Source organism: Monodelphis domestica, chromosome 4, assembly GCF_027887165.1.
Source record: "Monodelphis domestica isolate mMonDom1 chromosome 4, mMonDom1.pri, whole genome shotgun sequence".
Taxonomy (NCBI): Eukaryota; Metazoa; Chordata; class Mammalia; order Didelphimorphia; family Didelphidae; genus Monodelphis; species Monodelphis domestica.
In genome coordinates this window covers 272,123,409-272,140,826 of record NC_077230.1, presented here as the reverse complement: position 1 = coordinate 272,140,826, position 17,418 = coordinate 272,123,409, and the positions used below count along the sequence as shown (strand labels likewise).

The 17,418-nt window shown below is 37.9% G+C and overlaps 1 protein-coding gene and 1 pseudogene across 1 annotated transcript; one reads left to right on the top strand and one right to left on the bottom strand.

Moving 5' to 3' along the window:
• Positions 1-6,627: 6,627 nt before the first annotated feature.
• LOC100617530 (etoposide-induced protein 2.4 homolog) lies at positions 6,628-7,550 on the bottom strand (annotated as a pseudogene).
• A 5,880-nt stretch (positions 7,551-13,430) lies between these two features.
• Positions 13,431-17,205, top strand: LOC100017532 (olfactory receptor 145-like). Its single transcript, XM_056794541.1, has one exon. It carries the CDS (start codon positions 13,641-13,643, stop codon positions 14,649-14,651), a length of 1,011 nt encoding a protein of 336 aa, XP_056650519.1. The 5' UTR covers positions 13,431-13,640; the 3' UTR covers positions 14,652-17,205.
• The last annotated feature ends 213 nt before the right edge of the window (positions 17,206-17,418 follow it).

The window sequence follows — 17,418 nt, the reverse complement described above, 5'->3', positions numbered from 1 at the left end:
CTAAACAACTCCCCTTCCTCACAATCCACTCTTCTCAACTGGTTTTCTGTAATTTCTTTTCTGCCCCTGGTTTTTATTTTCATTTTAATTAAGACTGGACCTAGAATTTCATGGTAGAAGAGAACTCTCTTTACCAAAAGCAGATCAACATCTGCTCTATGTGACTCAGTTTTAGAGAGTTGCCTGGAGCACTTGGATTTCAAGTGATTAGTACAAGGTCATATAGACAATATTTTGGACATCTTTCAGATTTCTGAGGCCAGCTCCCTGTTAATTTTGTCCTCCTGCCTCTCCTGGATAAAAATATTTGTGAGTGGATCTAGGGGACTCATGAGGCACAGTCTATCTCCAATCCACAGACTCCTTTGATCTCACCCTGACTTTTTCAAGAATCACTGGTGTGATTGGTCACTCCTACTGGAAAATGAAGTAGGTCATTACCAGCTCCTGCTATAGAAATGCTCTGAATTGGTCAGACTTAGCATCAGTTCATGACCCAAATGTATTCAGTCTTCACAGTCTCCTATAAAAAGTGTTGCAGATGAAATGAAAGAATTGCTCTAATATTAACTATAGGTATGCCTTGAAGATGTTGAGAGTTTTGTTCCAGGCTATTGCAAAAAGTAAATATTTCAATAAACAAGTAAGAGTGCATATAAAACCATGTTTATACCATATGATAGTCTATATGTATATACCTTAAATTAAAAATATTGGACTTCCGGTCAAGATGGCGGCTTAGTGAAAGCTAAAGTTCAGATCTCCGGAAAACCCTTCCCGACCGATCTCAAACTATAAGCTCCTAAGGCGCCGAAATTCAAGACGATTAACAGCATAGACCCTGGGAATCCTCCTCCTGGACCTGGACCTGGATCAGAAGGTACGGCCCCCCTCAAAAGCCAGAACCCGAGATCACTTGGACCTAAGGGGTAGGAGCGCAGAGTCCAAGGCTCCGGGAAGCCACAGTCCCGCCCCGCTCAGAGAGCAGGGTCGCTGTCTGAAACAACAGCAACCCTCAGGGCGGGCAAGACAGCCTCACTGGCTGGATCCTGCTATCCAAGTCTCAGTGAAAGTCCCTGCCCTCGGAGTTCCAGGAAGCCGCAGCCCATCTCCCCGCAGGCTGACGAAACAGCTTCACGGCCAGCTATTCTGAAGGCAATTTCCGGAAAGCAACCCAACCCAGAGAACCGGGGGAGAGTGTGGCCCCCTGGTCCGACCCTTCCACTCCAGTTCCAGTGAGGCATACTCAATTTAACCCAGGGAAACCTCATAGAACCGACAATCTGCCCAGGACCAAAGCCTCTGAACACCAGACAGAGACAAGAAAAGCTAATCCTCCACATTCAGAGATGGCAAACTCCACAGAAGCACAGAATCCCCAAAATACCAAGAAAAATAAGAAGAAAGGGGAGACTTTGGACACATTCTATGGAGCCAAAATACAAAATACAGAGGAGATAGAAGAAGATATTCAAGAAAATGCTCCGAAACCTTCCAAAGGAAATGGAAACTCTCCACAAACCCATGAAGAATTTGAATCAGAAATGACCAAAAAGATGGAAGCCTTCTGGGAGGAAAAGTTGGAAATAATGCAAAAGAAATTCACGCATCTACAAAACCGGTGTGATGAAACTGAAAAGGAAAACCAGGCTTTAAAGGCCAGAATCAGGCAGCTGGAAGACAACGATCGTGTAAAAGAGCAAGAATTAATAAAGCAAAGCCAAAATACCAAGAAATTAGAAGAGAACATAAAATATCTCACCGACAAGGTGACAGATCTGGAAAATAGAGGGAGAAGAGATAATTTAAGAATAATTGGACTCCCAGAAAAGCCAGAAATAAACACCAAACTCGACATGGTGATACAAGATATAATCAAAGAAAATTGCCCAGAGATTCTAGAACAAGGGGGCAATACAGCCACTGACAGAGCTCACAGAACACCTTCTACACTAAACCCCCAAAAGACAACTCCCAGGAATGTAATTGCCAAATTCCAAAGCTATCAAACAAAAGAAAAAATCCTACAGGAAGCCAGAAAAAGACAATTTAGATATAAAGGAATGCCAATCAGGGTCACACAAGACCTTGCAAGTTCTACTCTGAATGATCGTAAGGCATGGAACATGATCTTCAGAAAGGCAAGAGAGCTGGGTCTCCAACCAAGAATCAACTACCCAGCAAAACTGACTATATACTTCCAAGGGAAAGTATGGGCATTCAACAAAATAGAAGACTTCCAACTTTTTGCAAAGAAAAGACCAGAGCTCTGTGGAAAGTTTGATACCGAAAATCAAAGAGCAAGGAATACCTGAAAAGGTAAATATTAAGGAAAGGGAAAAAATGCTATCTTCTTCTTTTACTCAAATTCTCTTCTATAAGGACTACATTTATATCAATCTATGTATACTAATATGTGGGGGAAATGTAATGTATAAATAGGGGGTAAAGAAAGACCAAATAGAATAATCTTTCTCACACAAAGATTCACATGGGAAGGGGAGGGGAAGAAAACTCCTATAAGAAGGAGAGGAAGAGAGGGTTTTTTTTTTACTTAAACCTTAATCTCAGGGAAATCAACTCTGAGAGGGAAAAATATTATGAAAAATGCTAACCATAACCTGAGTCTTCAGTGAACTTCAACCTTTTGCTGGTGTCATATTTTGGTAATTCTTGCAATATTTCTACTTTTTCATTATTATTATATCTGTTATGGTGATTTGTAATCAGTGGTGGCAAACTTAATTGATAAAACACAATAATACTGATTTTAATCTTTTACATAGACTGCTCTCTGACTGGAGGGAAAAAGATGGTGTACCTCAATTAGTTAAAATGTTTTTGATCATATGTCCCCCTTAGATTTATACTAATTTATAAATTAAATAATGTATTACTATGTACATATGTACATAAAATATATGCAAAAATATATTTTAAGAAGTTTAAAATGATATTATAATTAATGTATTTAAATTATTAATGATATCAAAATTTTTTTGTTCTCGCTAAAAATATTAATAATAAGAGTATATAGTTTTCTTAGAAAAAAGCACCAAGAGTAGCTCTCTTAAGGAGGGCCATATAGGACCTACCCATTTACCCTCTAATTGGTTGATTATATTCTCCTTACTATACTATACACAGTCATGCTATAGTTCTCCCTTTGATTACACAGATCTATGCTACTCTGCTTTTCTGGGTAGTATTTGACCAGGGCTGAGTAGAGTGGGATTATCTTTTCTCCAGTCCTAGACAATATACTTTTCTATCAATGCAGCATTAGGAAGCAACATGGCAAAGTGGATATATTACTTTCTTTGGGGTCAGGAATTATGCCTCTAGCTTCTGTGACCGCAGGTAATTCATCAATCTTTCCCTGTCTTAGTCAATGCTTTAAGGCTACAAATTCCAGAGAAGTTGCTGACCTGCATTGGTGGAAGGAGTTCCATGCCTGGAGGTCTTTACACAGATGATATCATATGTGGGCAACTCTTTACCCACCAAATTACATCAGTTATTTTCAAGGTCATGTTTTATTGACTGGTATGGTGACTCATTGATTGTAACTCTCTAAGCTTTTTATAAAACTTCCCTCATTCTGTACAGGTACGGCTGATTTTTTGTATACATAGAGTATTGGTTTACAGGTATCACTATTACATTTTATTTTTTATCCCATTGTTCTAAGGTGTTGAGTTTTTTTATTTTTGGTTTTATCATTCAACATGTTAGTGTATTATCTAATTTGATGCTGTTTATAATTTAAATTTTTTAGTTGATACCAATATACCCCCTACTTGAATCCCATGTTGTACAAAAGAAAAACTGTTAATCAAATCTGTTAACCTATGTAAGATTTAAATTAATATCAGTAATCCCAACTATTATATTTATAAAGTTTCTTAATAATCACTTGAAATAGAAATAAAATAAACTAAAAGAAATAGAAATTCAAACCTAATTATCTGACAAAAAGTAAACCCATGTAAGTTCTCTTGCCTGCCCAAAAAGCTAGCTTCTGCAGCTTTGATTAGGGGAAAAAGAGAGAGAGGGGGCAGGGTCACACACAAACATTATCTCCAAAACTTAAGGACTTATGATGAGAATGAAAGTGGGATGCTGAGATATAGAGTTCTGGCAAACAGATCCCAATTACACACATAGTAACCTCAATTACTAGTCTTGTAACCTTCTATACTTTTAGCTCTCTATTTCTCAAGTCAGTGGGTATTGGAGAAGGGAGAAAATAAGTTTCGCAATCTCTTCCAGTCAGACTAATAACAACAATGAAACTTGACTGACTTTCAGTATTTTTCTTTTGGACCATTATAATCATTGCATATATTTTTCTCCTGGTTCTGACTTCACTCTGTATTAATTACAGCAATGCTGCCCCTCTGCAATCCCCCACAAAGGTGTTAATTTTATTGTGGAAAAAAATTCCATAAATTTAAATCATGACTTTTCCAATTACCATGGCTTAAATATCTCCTTCAACTCCCACACAGTAGCAAGGAGGTCCTAGAAATGGCATTACCTTGAACAAAGTATATTATCAAGACCACATACCTGAGATATTTAAATAGCTCAAGATGCCTTTTAACCACATGCTTTGCAAATAATTCTTGTGCACAAATTCTCATTTGGGTATAATTTGTATGCTTTGTGCTTCCCCCCGAGAAACAAACTTGTGCCCTATCCATACTGTAGATAATTCTAGCCTTTTATTTAGCATTTTCTTGTGAAAATGGCAGAGAAGAGGTTCATCTCCTAACCAATAGAGTTTACCTGGTGGACCTCCCACCTCAAAGTCTAAAAAAATGCTTTGAGTAAGTTGCTTATCTTTTTTCCTTTCCTTATAAGTTTTTTAATGTGAAGCCAATATAGAACTAATAAAACATAGTTTTATTGTTTTTCATTAATTTTTTTAGCACGGAATACTGTTTGGAATCTGGATTAATCTTTCTCCCTTTACTAAACATATATAGCAAGAATAATACATAAAGAGGCTTTATACACACAAAAGTGAATTCACCAATTCCAAGCTCAGCAAGTAGTTTTTGGGAAATATTAAATGAGTAGATAAAAGTCAATCTCTATAAACTCCATGAAAAAATCAAGTCCTATTTTTTAAATCAACATTTTGCAAAACTATCTCCCTATCAATTAGGCTTCTTGTGGTAAATGCTCTTAATAATGAAGATACTTAGTTTAACAAAATCAGAAATATCTTGGGAACTCTAAATTACTCCACCCTACTTAGACTGTACTTTAGGGGAAGATAAAGTTGTAATCTCCTGATTGTAACAATGAAGATACTTAGTCTGACAAAATCAGGAATGTCTATACCCATACTAAAGGATTAAGTATTCAGGACGATAGTCTTTGACCAACATGTGCAGAAAACAGCTGACAGAACCCTGGGTTGTCCTAACTGAAACTTAAGCTATCATTGGTACAGATGAGACACAGGATAGTGATGTAAGACCAACCATATATTTTGTTTCACTTCCTCTCTTCGGGGTCTTTTCCCAGAGAGGTGGATCTGGCTGGTCATTTCCTGTGAGCAGGCCTGGGTGCCAGTTCGATCCTGGAACTCGAGCCTGGACGAGCTCCCTAACACAGCTGCCTTGAGACAGTCACATGGTAAGTGATAAGACTGACTCCCTTTTCCCTTGGCTCTCAGGGGCTTGGCCAAGGCCTTTGAACTCCTGTCTGGCTCAGCCTGAGCTACAGCAGTTTAAATTAACTCTTTTCCTCTCTCTCTCTCTCACTCTCTCTCTCTCTCTCTCTCTCTCTCTTAATTTCTTTCCTCTATATTAATTAAAATCACCGTAAATTTCAAGCTGACTTGGGTATTTTATTTGGGATATCCCCTGGTGACCAATAATTAATATAGATTTTTAGGTCACAAACCCTAACTTATCCTTTACAGAGCATTTGGTATTAATGGTACTTTCCCTGAATATTAGGGAATATTACTCATCCCCCCTCACACAGGAAACAAAGAGATAGGGACACATCATCTCTCAAAATCAACATATCTAGCTATGAGGTCTGATCCCTAACTATTTCACCTCTTCAGCCTTTTTTTTCCTCAGTGAAACAGGAGGGATGAAATCTTAACTGGAGTTACAAGAACCAGACTGTGAAGGCTGCAGAAAGAAGCAATCAGGACTAGCAGGGAGACTACTCCATATCTGATGTGTAGATTTCACAGAAAACAAAAACAAATAAACCCTGACCCACAACAAAACAAATGAGCAGCAATTGTATTTATAAAATTCATTCATTGTAGGGTGGTAGAAAGGAAGGAGAGGAATAGTAAGGGGGGGGGACAGTCAAAGAATTCAAATCAGTATAGATATAGGACTGGCAAGTGCTAGAAAACTAATATAGAAAATTCCATGATCATTTTAGACTTATGTTTAAAATCCACAGACACCTGACAAAAAGATTCTGGCTTACAATTTTAAGAAAATAATAAAATTCCATATCCTCACAGAGGATTATAGGAATGTTCAGAAGGTCCTTAGTTTTCCTGGAGGATTGAGTGGGGAGGTGGGAAACTGGAAGCAGACACTAACATTTCCTTTTCTAAGCCATCTTCTCTTTGGAGGCAACTCAGTGGGCTGCAACAATCTTCAATTTGGCAGAGATGGGTGAGGCAAGAGAAACTTTTGGGCCGAGCACCTCATGCTCAGGGCAGGCTGCAGGTAGACCATCTTGTGAAAAAATCATGTTGCTTATGAAGATCACTGAGGGGAAGAGGTGCAACTGGAAGAAGTAGACTTTCCAGAAATCTTTACTTCATTGACACTAATGATGAATAGAGGGAAGAAGATGGAGAAGAAGCAGCTAATAATGCTGTAAGAAGACTATATTGCTATGAGGAAGACAGAGAACAAGTCCATAGTAAGGTCAATTCCTTTCACTATTGAGTAATCACTATGGCATTTGTACAAGAGACTGACCAATTGGTTAATAAGATGGACTAGGAATAGACTTACAAATGTTTCCTGAATTAGGAAAAGGGAATATAGCAAAAGATAAATATATAATGATCTTGCTGATTCTTGGAAATGGTTGAGGTTTTCCTCATATGTCAGGCTTGGCATCCTGAGACCAAGCAGATGATATTAACAACTTTGTTCAACACAAAGAGGAGAAGCATGTGGAGAGCACTGAAAATAGAGGTAAGAATAAATTCAAGCTAAGACCAACCATTTCCATGCTCAGAAGAATCTCCAATAATTTGGCCTGTTGTTGACTCATGCACAGGGATACTCTGAAAATTAAGAAGAGACAGACAAAATATGCCTCCATCCCAAATTCTGCACTGGAAAATTCTGCTCGGTATCTGGGGCTTACTCTTGTGTTTATGTTTCTTGCTCTTGGCATTCTCCATGCTAGAATACTACTTGCCCTTCTTTGATGCTTCTCTTCCCCATTCTGTTGGATCTGTACATTCAGTGTGAAGATTGTGTAGATGCCCTAGATGAAATCCTTGATTCTTCTGTCAAAAACATTTTGACACTGTTAGCCATCTTTACTTCTGCATCATTTCTGCCACCCAAACTACCAATGACAGAGAAAGGAAGAAAAACCCCTTTCCCCAATCCCTGGAAACACAGAACCTACTCCCTATTCCTATTCTCCTCCACAGGTCAATTTGTAGAGCTATTCCCCAGGTCCAGGCTGGGCTTCCCATCATGGATATATCTGAGTTACTGGACTGGGAAGTTATTGGGAATGTTTGTGTCAGCTACAGGAGGAAGAGAATAAAGGAAAGCTAGTTAACTCAATGTTAATAAATCCTTGATGATTAAGATTGCTAGATACTTTTTTTGTTACCAGCTCCACTTATGTCTTGGCTTTCAAACCATATCCTTTGGGTGATGAGGTGGAACCTTAGAACCTGTACTGGAAAAGAAATGCAGACAAAATTGTCCCTGAAAATCCTTCTCAGCATACTATCAGCCTTTACCAGGCTAGTGGTTCCATTCTACATAGGATAGTACACATGACAGTCAAAAGAAGACACCTGGAGAAGGAATACCTTGGCTCATAGACACATCCATTGGTGGATTAGGAAAGGCATGAAGGCATGTACTTGTTAGAGAAATAGCCTTAGAAAACTTAGATGATGCAGCAATACCTTTCCCATATCTTGGAGACTCACCTCGATCATATTCAGATTTTGTTAGCTTCTAGCTATTTAAAAGGAGAGGGATCGTAGAATGAGCTACATCTACCTCTGGCAAGTAGAGATGGTTCCCAAATAGGACATAAGATTGAAGGTTGGCTTATCATTGTCTACTGTGGCTAGACCCTTTTTAATTCAGTATGTTCAATTCCAAATGGTCATTTAGATTGGATTGAGAAGATGATTTTAGGTTTGTACCCCCACCCCCACCTTAGTCCAAACTGACTCTCTTTACTGGTAAAGCTTTCAGTATGGATATATATGATATATATGTATATGTGTATATATATATATATATATATATATATATATATATTATCTCAATTTGGAGTTGAGCACAGACATGGATCCTAGGAGAAAGGTGAATCATTACAAGCAGTTGGCAAGGGATCTGGAGTTTTGGCTTTCTTTCCCTTCTTGTTAACTTCCTCTGATCTAAGAATGAGAGGAATTAATACCTTGTGTTGCTTCTATCAATCCCTTCTCTTTTGGTAGATAATTAAGAAGGAGTCTGACAGACACCTTTTTGCCATACCCTATCATCCCATTTAGGGATGATACTATTGAGCCTATAGTGTCTAATTCTTTCAGAATTACAGTTGATCCAGAAACTGCCACATTTCAGGGGACTTCAAACTATGCTTATGTTCTAGCTGTATAGCTTTGAGATTCTTCTGATGCTCCAATGATTCAATTTGTACCTTAAACAAGTCACTTAACCTCTGAGAATAATTTTTGCCAAATCAATAAAATATTTGAATATAATGGTTTTTGAAGTCCTTTCCAGATCTAAATCTTTGATCCAATGATCCTTCTAGAGTGGGTGACTTTAGACTTCTAGAGTGGATGAAATTATAGGTGACTATAATTTGAAACCTTGAAATAGGAAAGGATGGCTACTCTGATATTAGTTGGCTGAAACAATAACTTGATAGTAGTGATGGTACATTCCCTGAGCCTATGAATTGTCTCGTCATGGTCCTTAACAGTGACAAGGGAAGGAGCAGCCCTTTCCATGGTAGTAGATCTATTATGTTTATTCTTTCAGAACACTTGCTGAAGTCATTGGGTATAGTCTCAGAACCAGAAACACATCAGAAATGTAACTGAAACTGTGAAAAATTCTCTCATCATGGGCTTACCCTTTTCTGGAACACAGTCCTTACAGAATGAGACTTTAACATATGAGATAATGTATACACATATGTTAGCTATTTGTTATTGTTATTATCCTATTCTTGTCTTTTTCAAAAGAGTTTCAAAATAGAAATAGTACAGGGACAAGTCACTATCCTACTATTCTGTGATTGTTAGAAATGCCAGGAGGCATTAATTCTGGGAGATAAATTACATTATTAATTGACTAGTCAAGAATAATTAATATAGTCAAATGATTTTCTCAGTAATCAAAAGATCAAGTGCCCTCACAGAGATCCACAAAGAGATACTTTGTGAGCTCATTATTCAGCCCCTCCCTGGATATTCCAAGACATTTCTAATTGGTAAATAGCCAAAGGAGAGGTGGTCAATCAAAACTCTCAACTTTTCCCTATTACCTGGGTGATGGAGGGCAGTCACGTATTTAGTAATGTATCTATTCTAAACCAGTTTTTTTTTCCTGATCAAGATAAACTTCATTATCTTCCTTTTCTACTTATCATTCTGGAGAGGGGGGCATTCTTTGGAGTTCTCAAGAGCAAAGGAATGTGTAAAAAAAGGTCAAAGAAGTGATTTGAAAATAATTTTTCTCAATTCTCTGTCATTTAATGTTTTGAATACTTTTGTTCAGGCAGGTAAAATAATTGCTTTTGGTTCTTGAAGGAAAGTATTGGGAAATAAACTCAACTTTCATAGGATTTCTGAAAGCATCTTTGGGTTCATTCCAGTAATAAATAGGAAGATGAGAATGACATTTACCTCATCCTGTTCTTACCTCATTTTAATTTCTTTTGCTAGGTATTGTCAATTGTGGCTAGACCCCCCCCAATTACATGTGTTTAAATCATATTTAGTTATATTTCTTTTACATTTTTTTCTTAAAACATCATTAAAAAAACCTCTTGCTTTTTCTCTTCCAGCAATTCTAGAAGAATTTGTATTCAATTTGTGTTTTACTTTGAGTTTTTTTTTTGTAGATTATTAAAAATTTCTTCTTCTTGGTTTGGATCCTGAGCATTCCTGACACCATAACAGCTTATTAAGGTAAGATTCTTTTTTTTTTTCATATTAAGGTCAAATTCTGAACAATTCTGGAGGGAAAGTTTGGATTGATCCTGTTGATTTCTTAAGGTTTTGAGTATTGTTATTCCACGATTTCAAGGGATAGCTGAGGCTGGGGATCTGAAAACTTCAATTCTCCCAAAGTAGTCTGACCCATGGCAAAATCTTGTTGACTCTCTGGCTTGGGCTTTGCAAGTTCTTGACCCCAGGGCTTGGGTCGGAGTAACAGTAGACTGCTGCTGGACTTAACCCATATCAGTTAGCTAGAAAGCTCCTTGCTGGTTCAGAGTCACAAAACTGTAAACCCCTCTTTGGTCTGGGATTTCTGCCTTGGGTATTCCTCTGCAGGCATTAGACTGGGCTTAAAGTTCTACTTGATACCCCTCTCTACTCCTGGTGTTGGGGTAGTTGTGAGCCATACTGTTGCTCTTTATTGTGGCATTTTCTGTTCTCTTTTCTGTAGCTAAAGCGCTTTCACTGCTTATGATGTAGATCCTTCAGACTACCCTATGTCCAGAACTGGTCTGTGGGAGACCAAGCTGCTCTGTTATTAGCTTGTTGCTCTATGAAATCTATTTGATCTAAAATATTTATATTTTAATTTGTTTAGAATATACTCTCAAAATATCTATCTTTATTCTTTTTTGATGAGGAAGTGCTAGCTTTTCTATAGTTGCTTCGAGATCTTAGTTGTATAATTGCCACGAGTCTTCTGATTCTTAATATTGTATGAGTTTTTGATTGGACACTATTTGGGTCTGTTGTCATAATTTTACTGTGTGTTAGGTGTACATTAACAGGTATTATATCAAAGTTAACTTCTTTAAATGTAACTTTAAAAAATTGACTTCAAGATGCCAGCCTTTTCCTCAATAATTTATGGATCTTACCTGATGAAAACCAAGGAATTTATTAGTGTTGCTTTGATCTATTGGCTTATTTGATTTCAAATAGTTTCATAGCCTTCTTACAAAGCACTATAAGGCAGATATTACTATTTTTTACAGATGAGAAAACTAAGGCAGAGAGAGGTTAAGTGATTTGCCCAGGGTTATAGAACTAGTAAGTGCAGGAGAAGGGATCTGAATCCCAGGATAGCATTCTGGGCCTGGAATCAGAAAGATCTAGTTTTGGGAATCATAGGCATGGAGATAACTGAACTCATAGGAGCTAATGAGATCTCCACATGAGATAGTAAAGAGAAAAGAGAAGAGGTTCTCTGACAGAGCCTTGATTTCTCTTATCCCGGTTCAAGGATCCATGAGCTGTTTGTGGTGGAGGTCTCTGCCTATGTACACCAAAGACTGAGAAGGAACAGACATACAAGTAGGAGGTAAACCAATGATACTGTCCTGGAATTTTATCACTCTTGGCTTTGCTTAATTGTTGGCAGTGGTATTGTCAGTGCTAATATCACTCTTACTTCTTACTACCACTTCTCCTCTTCACTTACCTCTCTCAACATATTCTCTCTATGTATCCACATTAAAAGTACAAAAATAATTTCAGCTTTGAGCAGTTTAGCACTGTTCTTGGAATAGTGCTGCTCCATTTTGTTGCTACTCTCATCCCCAGAGGTCGATGGATCAGTTATTTTGTTTACTTGCCTTTTCTCGATCATATTGTAAGTTTATTGAGGACCAGGTCTGGGCCATATTGGTCCCCCAAGGATCAATGCCCAGGATCTTTCATGTAAAAGGTGTTTAACAAACATTTTCTGAGATGATGTAAAGAAACAGAAGTTGCTTAATTTCTAGAAGACTCTTTTAGGCTGATAGTTTATGAACACTTTTCAAATGTTTGAGGGTCACGTCAATGAAGAATTAATGTTACTCTGTGACTCCAGTGTAGAACTAAAGCCAGTGGGTTGAACATGTAGGAAGGCATGTTTTGGTTTAATTTTAAGGAAAAAACATCTTCAGTATTAGAGTCATCCCATAAAAATCAGATAAGTGATTCATTGGGCAACGAATTTCCATAACTGGAGTTGTTCAATCACAGGCTAGATCTCTACTTATTAAAGATGTTGCAGAGTTTCTTCTGCTAAGAATTATGGACCTGGTGACTTGTGAAGGTCCTTCTGCATCTAGAATAGGCATGGGATTTTCCATTAGGTTAAGCCTAACCTCCAGAAGAAAAAAACCATAAGAAAATCAGAGAAGTCTATTCTTTAATTTTCATTGGTAATGCAGTCCTTGGTGTGCAACCAGAATTTGAGTAGAAGATTAACTCCCTGTGGAGCCAATGTAAAATTCAAAGTCCCAAGGGTAACATACAAAATTATTAGTTTCTACTCCTTAGAGGACCTTTCCTCTTTGGGGACCATAGGAAAACTTCTTTGAGTTTTTATTCTGATCCTGAGACCCAGAATAAGTCTCCTGTGTTCTGTCATCTGCTGACTATCAGAACAATAAAAAGAGAAACTGACTGATAAAGCCATACTTTACAGTTGTGCTTCTTAGCTCAATATCTCCTAGAGAATCTCAGAGATTGGCCTCCAGGGTTGCATAACTGAATTAGAACCTATAGGAACATCACTGCCAATCTCACCAAAGCCACTTCCTCAAGAACCTGGGGAGTGAGGAGGCAAGAAAGCCCACTGCTGATGGTGCCAGCCAGAATGAGGGTGAATTTTAGAAGTCTCTCCTGATTCCTCTTTTTAAAGCAATGACCATGGGAACCCAAAGCTCTGTGAAAGGCCTCTTCTCTAGAAGTGATTAAAGTGGATTGGTAAGTGTGCCCTGGAGAATATAGAGAGATAATTAACTTCATGGCATAGATAGAACTTTGTGAATGTGCCACAAGGCGAGAGAATCTTGATGGCTGTCCTGGGTCCCAGGAGTTCTCAGTTTGTAAGCATCCTAGTGAGCCTATTTCCTTATTCCAAAAATGGGGCCATTGGTTTTGGTTCCTGTCTTGACAAATTCCTGCACAAGAGAGCTTAAGAGTTCTGGGTAATCTCACCACACAGTAGTACCTGGATTAGAAAGGAAACCGTTTCTTCTCTCCCACTCCCTTGATCTTCCAGCAGTTTCAGGTTTTACTTTGGTCAGAAAGTATTTTTGTTTTTTATTTTTGGCAACAGTTTATCTCAGAGACTGTTACAGAATTGGTCATTGTCAATTCTGTTGACAACAAGGACAGGCTTGGCTTAATAGAGCCAGAAAGGGAAACATTTAGAGTCTTCCAGTGTGCATTCCCCCTTTGACTAATGGGTGGTGAAATATGTTTTCACTTCTTACATAGCTCTTTTTTTCCTATCCTCACAGATACTTCCCAGAGAAGAATGGCCACAGGAAATGACTCCTCAGTGACAGAATTTTTTCTTGCAGGTTTAACGGATCAACCAGAGCTGCAGCTTTTTCTCTTTTTCCTGTTCTTAGGGATATATGTGGTCACTGTGCTGGGGAACCTTGGCTTGATTATTCTGATTAGACTGAATTCCCATCTTCACACTCCCATGTATTATTTCCTCTTCAACCTGTCCTTCATAGATCTCTGTTATTCTTCTGTCATAACCCCCAAAATGCTAATGAATTTTGTGTCAGAAAAAAATGTCATCTCCTATTCAGGGTGCATGGCTCAGTTGTATTTCTTTTGTTTTTTTGGACTTTCTGAATCCTTGCTTTTGTCAGCCATGGCCTATGATCGTTGCATTGCTATCTGTAACCCATTACTTTATACTATCACAATGTCCTCTAAGGTCTGCTTCCTATTAGTGACTGGCGTATATGTGTTGGGATTTGCTGGTGCCATGGCCCATACAGGATGCATGCTTAGACTGTCCTTTTGTGACAACAATATCATCAACCACTACATGTGTGACATACTCCCCATCTTGGAGCTTTCCTGTACTAGCACGTATGTCAATGAGTTAGTGGCTTTCATTGTTGCTAGCATTGACATTGGAATGATCAGTTCCACCATTTTCACATCTTATGCCTTCATCTTCTCCAATATCCTCCGCATTAGCTCTTCTGGGGGTAGGTCTAAAGCCTTTAGCACTTGCAGCTCCCATATAGTCACTGTTTCTCTTTTCTTTGGCTCAGGAGCTTTTATGTACCTCAAACCTTCTTCTGTTGGGTCTATGGACCAGGGAAAAGTGTCCTCTGTGTTTTATACAATTGTAGTGCCTATGCTAAACCCCCTGATCTACAGTTTGAGGAATAAGGATGTCAAGCTGGCTATGAGAAAAACTATGAGACCAAGAATGATCTTCTGAAGAAAATCAGTGTCAGTGACCACAAGGATACTCATGGTTCTATTGGCTTTTTTTTTTTTGGAGTACCTTGTTTTAGGAATCCTGGCTTGGATGCTTTCCCCCCACCACTGGAATATTTAATCAATCTTCTGAAAACAGTTAAATTTGTGTTTTGCAAAAGAATTTATTTTCCAAATATTTCTCGGGAATGGTCTTTTTAGGCAGTGTGCTTCTCTAGAGAATTTAATTCTGACTCTAGTTCTAGAAATTTCATATGACTTTTCATAGACTAGAATACAAGGGAAAAATTTTAAAATTTGCAAGGAGGTAGGTGGTATAAAGTTTATAGCATATGTTATGTTTATCTTGGTTAAGTGGCAACTGCTGTGGGCAAACCAGGTAGAGTATTGGTGTCAATAAAAAGATTATATAATCTGTTCATTTTATTAGTGTTCTTTTTTCCTCAGTAGGAGGTAGGAATTTTTACCCTTCCTCTCAAGCAGGCCAATTTGTTTTAGAGAATTTTTCATTAAATTAAATTAATAGTATCATAGATTATGAGGTAGGAGGGACCACAGGGACCAACTATTCTAATATCCTAATTTATAGATAAGAAACTGAGGTCTAGAGATGTTCAATGACTTGCTTAGGATCACAAAGTGAATACGTGCCAGAGTGAGGACTTGTATCCAGATCTTCTTGACACAGGCCTGTTCTCTACCACACATACCATGCTGCCTCACAAAACAATGCAAGAAAAAAAGATTTTCATATAATGTTCTTTCAAATGATTCATTTGCAGCATAGTTAATTCTACTGCTATTCATGATAATTCCATGTATTTCTTTAGACATATTTTTTATAGAGTGGAAAAAATCTTACTTTTTTTTTTCAAGGAGGCAGGGAACACAAAATTTAGAAAATTTATTCTGTTCATCTCAGGCAAAGTATAAGAAAAAATGCTGGTGAGATTTATAAGGTATGTTGGACATATAAGAAGCTCCAAACAGTGGGAAAGAAGGTCATTGTGTGGAATCTAGGACATCCTGTCTGACAGGAAATTTCTAAGGTGTAGCAGGGAGGATTACAGGTTCCTAGCCCCCATATCATAACAAAACATTACTAGGAACAGGGGATTCTGGATATACCTCTAAGATCAGACTAAGAATCATTGTAAGAACCTAAAGAACACATTCAAGATCACAAGAAAGTAGACAGTCACTTTGTTAGCCATTGCTCTAAAACCCAAGTATTAGAGCCTAGATGTCAGAGTACTCAGCATCTTGCATAGATTTTGTAGGAGCAGAAGTCTTCCTTGATCACTGATGAGGGAAGTACTGAACATTAGGATCTTAAAAAAGAGACATATTTTCACTATGTTCCAAGGGGAACAGTGGCTGACATAGGAAATAGAAATTTGAGAAGTAAAGGAAGGGAGCTGCTGAACAAGGGGCATTTTGAGTTGGAATGCCATCATAGTGAATCAATGGAATGATTATGTACCAAAACAGTAATTCAAACAGTGATCCTCCCCTGTTTTGGGGAAGGCAATTGATGGACAAAGGAGTTAACCTACTGGTTACTTGCGATAGTGAGAGATAATTTTTTTTCTTTTCCCTGTTTGGAAATGAGAACCATTCATCTCTGAAGAAATCAGAAGAGAGAATGTAAAGCATCCATAACTATTGTTTAAGTGAGATAAAAAAGTTTAATCCCTGACATTTTTCCTTTGGAGGGCCATGGGCTACATGAGTACTAGGGAAGTAGGGAGTGAGGCAGGGTAAAATCAGGAGCAGAAACTAAGACAACTTTCTCTGTGAATACTTGCTTGGGTGTGCATTTTGTTATGAGAGCAATGACAGGTGTGCATAAATGCACAGGTCAGGAGTCTTTGGTGCCCTGGGACTTACTTGATGATTTTTTCTCATGGATACTAAATGTAGTGTGTGGGTATGTGCATATGGGATAGTATTTGTGGACCTTTTGCTTGTAACTTGTCATGGCCCTCCTAGTATATCCTGGTATGGAACTAGTAATAGGATCTAAATGATCTTATCTGCCTAAGAACAAGTCATGCAGTACACAGAGAACTAGACCTGGAGTTAGGAATGGTTGCGTCCAAATCCTGCCTCAGACTCTTAATGGCTGTGTGACTCTGGGCAAATCACCTATCCTCTTTCATCAGTTGCCACCTCTGTAAAATAGGGCTAATAAATAGCATCTACCTCACTGAGTTGTTTGGAAGATCAACTGAGTTAACATATGCAAAGTGCTTTTAAACCTAAAAGAGACAGAGAAATGCTAGCAATATCTGAATCTTAGATATATGATCTTAGCTCTATTGTGATTGCTGGCCAACAAGCTAATTGAGGTGGGGTGGAATTAGCTAATTGAGACAACAAAATTTCACCAGACTATTAAGATTCTGAAGCTAAGACATTGGAGAGGTGCTGCGTTTGTGGGAGTATAATGGTGGGTTGAATTTTGAGTGGGCTTATTACCCTTTGATCTAGTTATTGCTCAGGATTCAGTATCCACTGACATTTTTTCTTCCTGAGAAAGCTAGGTTGTGATATTTCATAGTATAAATTTCTTTCACTTGCAAATCCATCACCATATTTGTTTACAAAGTTATATTTGTAACTTTCACAATGGTGGGTTATATTGAAGATTTTTTCTTGTAGGATGCAATTTGACAATATTTTTTAAATGCAAATTTGTCTGTAGGCCAGTTAAGTTGTTTCAAATAATATCTGTATCATTGTATTTCAAAATATAATTTTTGTTG

Excerpts from the sequence above, each read along its gene's own strand:
- LOC100017532 (XM_056794541.1), top strand. The coding sequence starts at position 13,641 with ATGGGTGGTGAAATATGTTTTCACTTCTTACATAGCTCTTTTTTTCCT.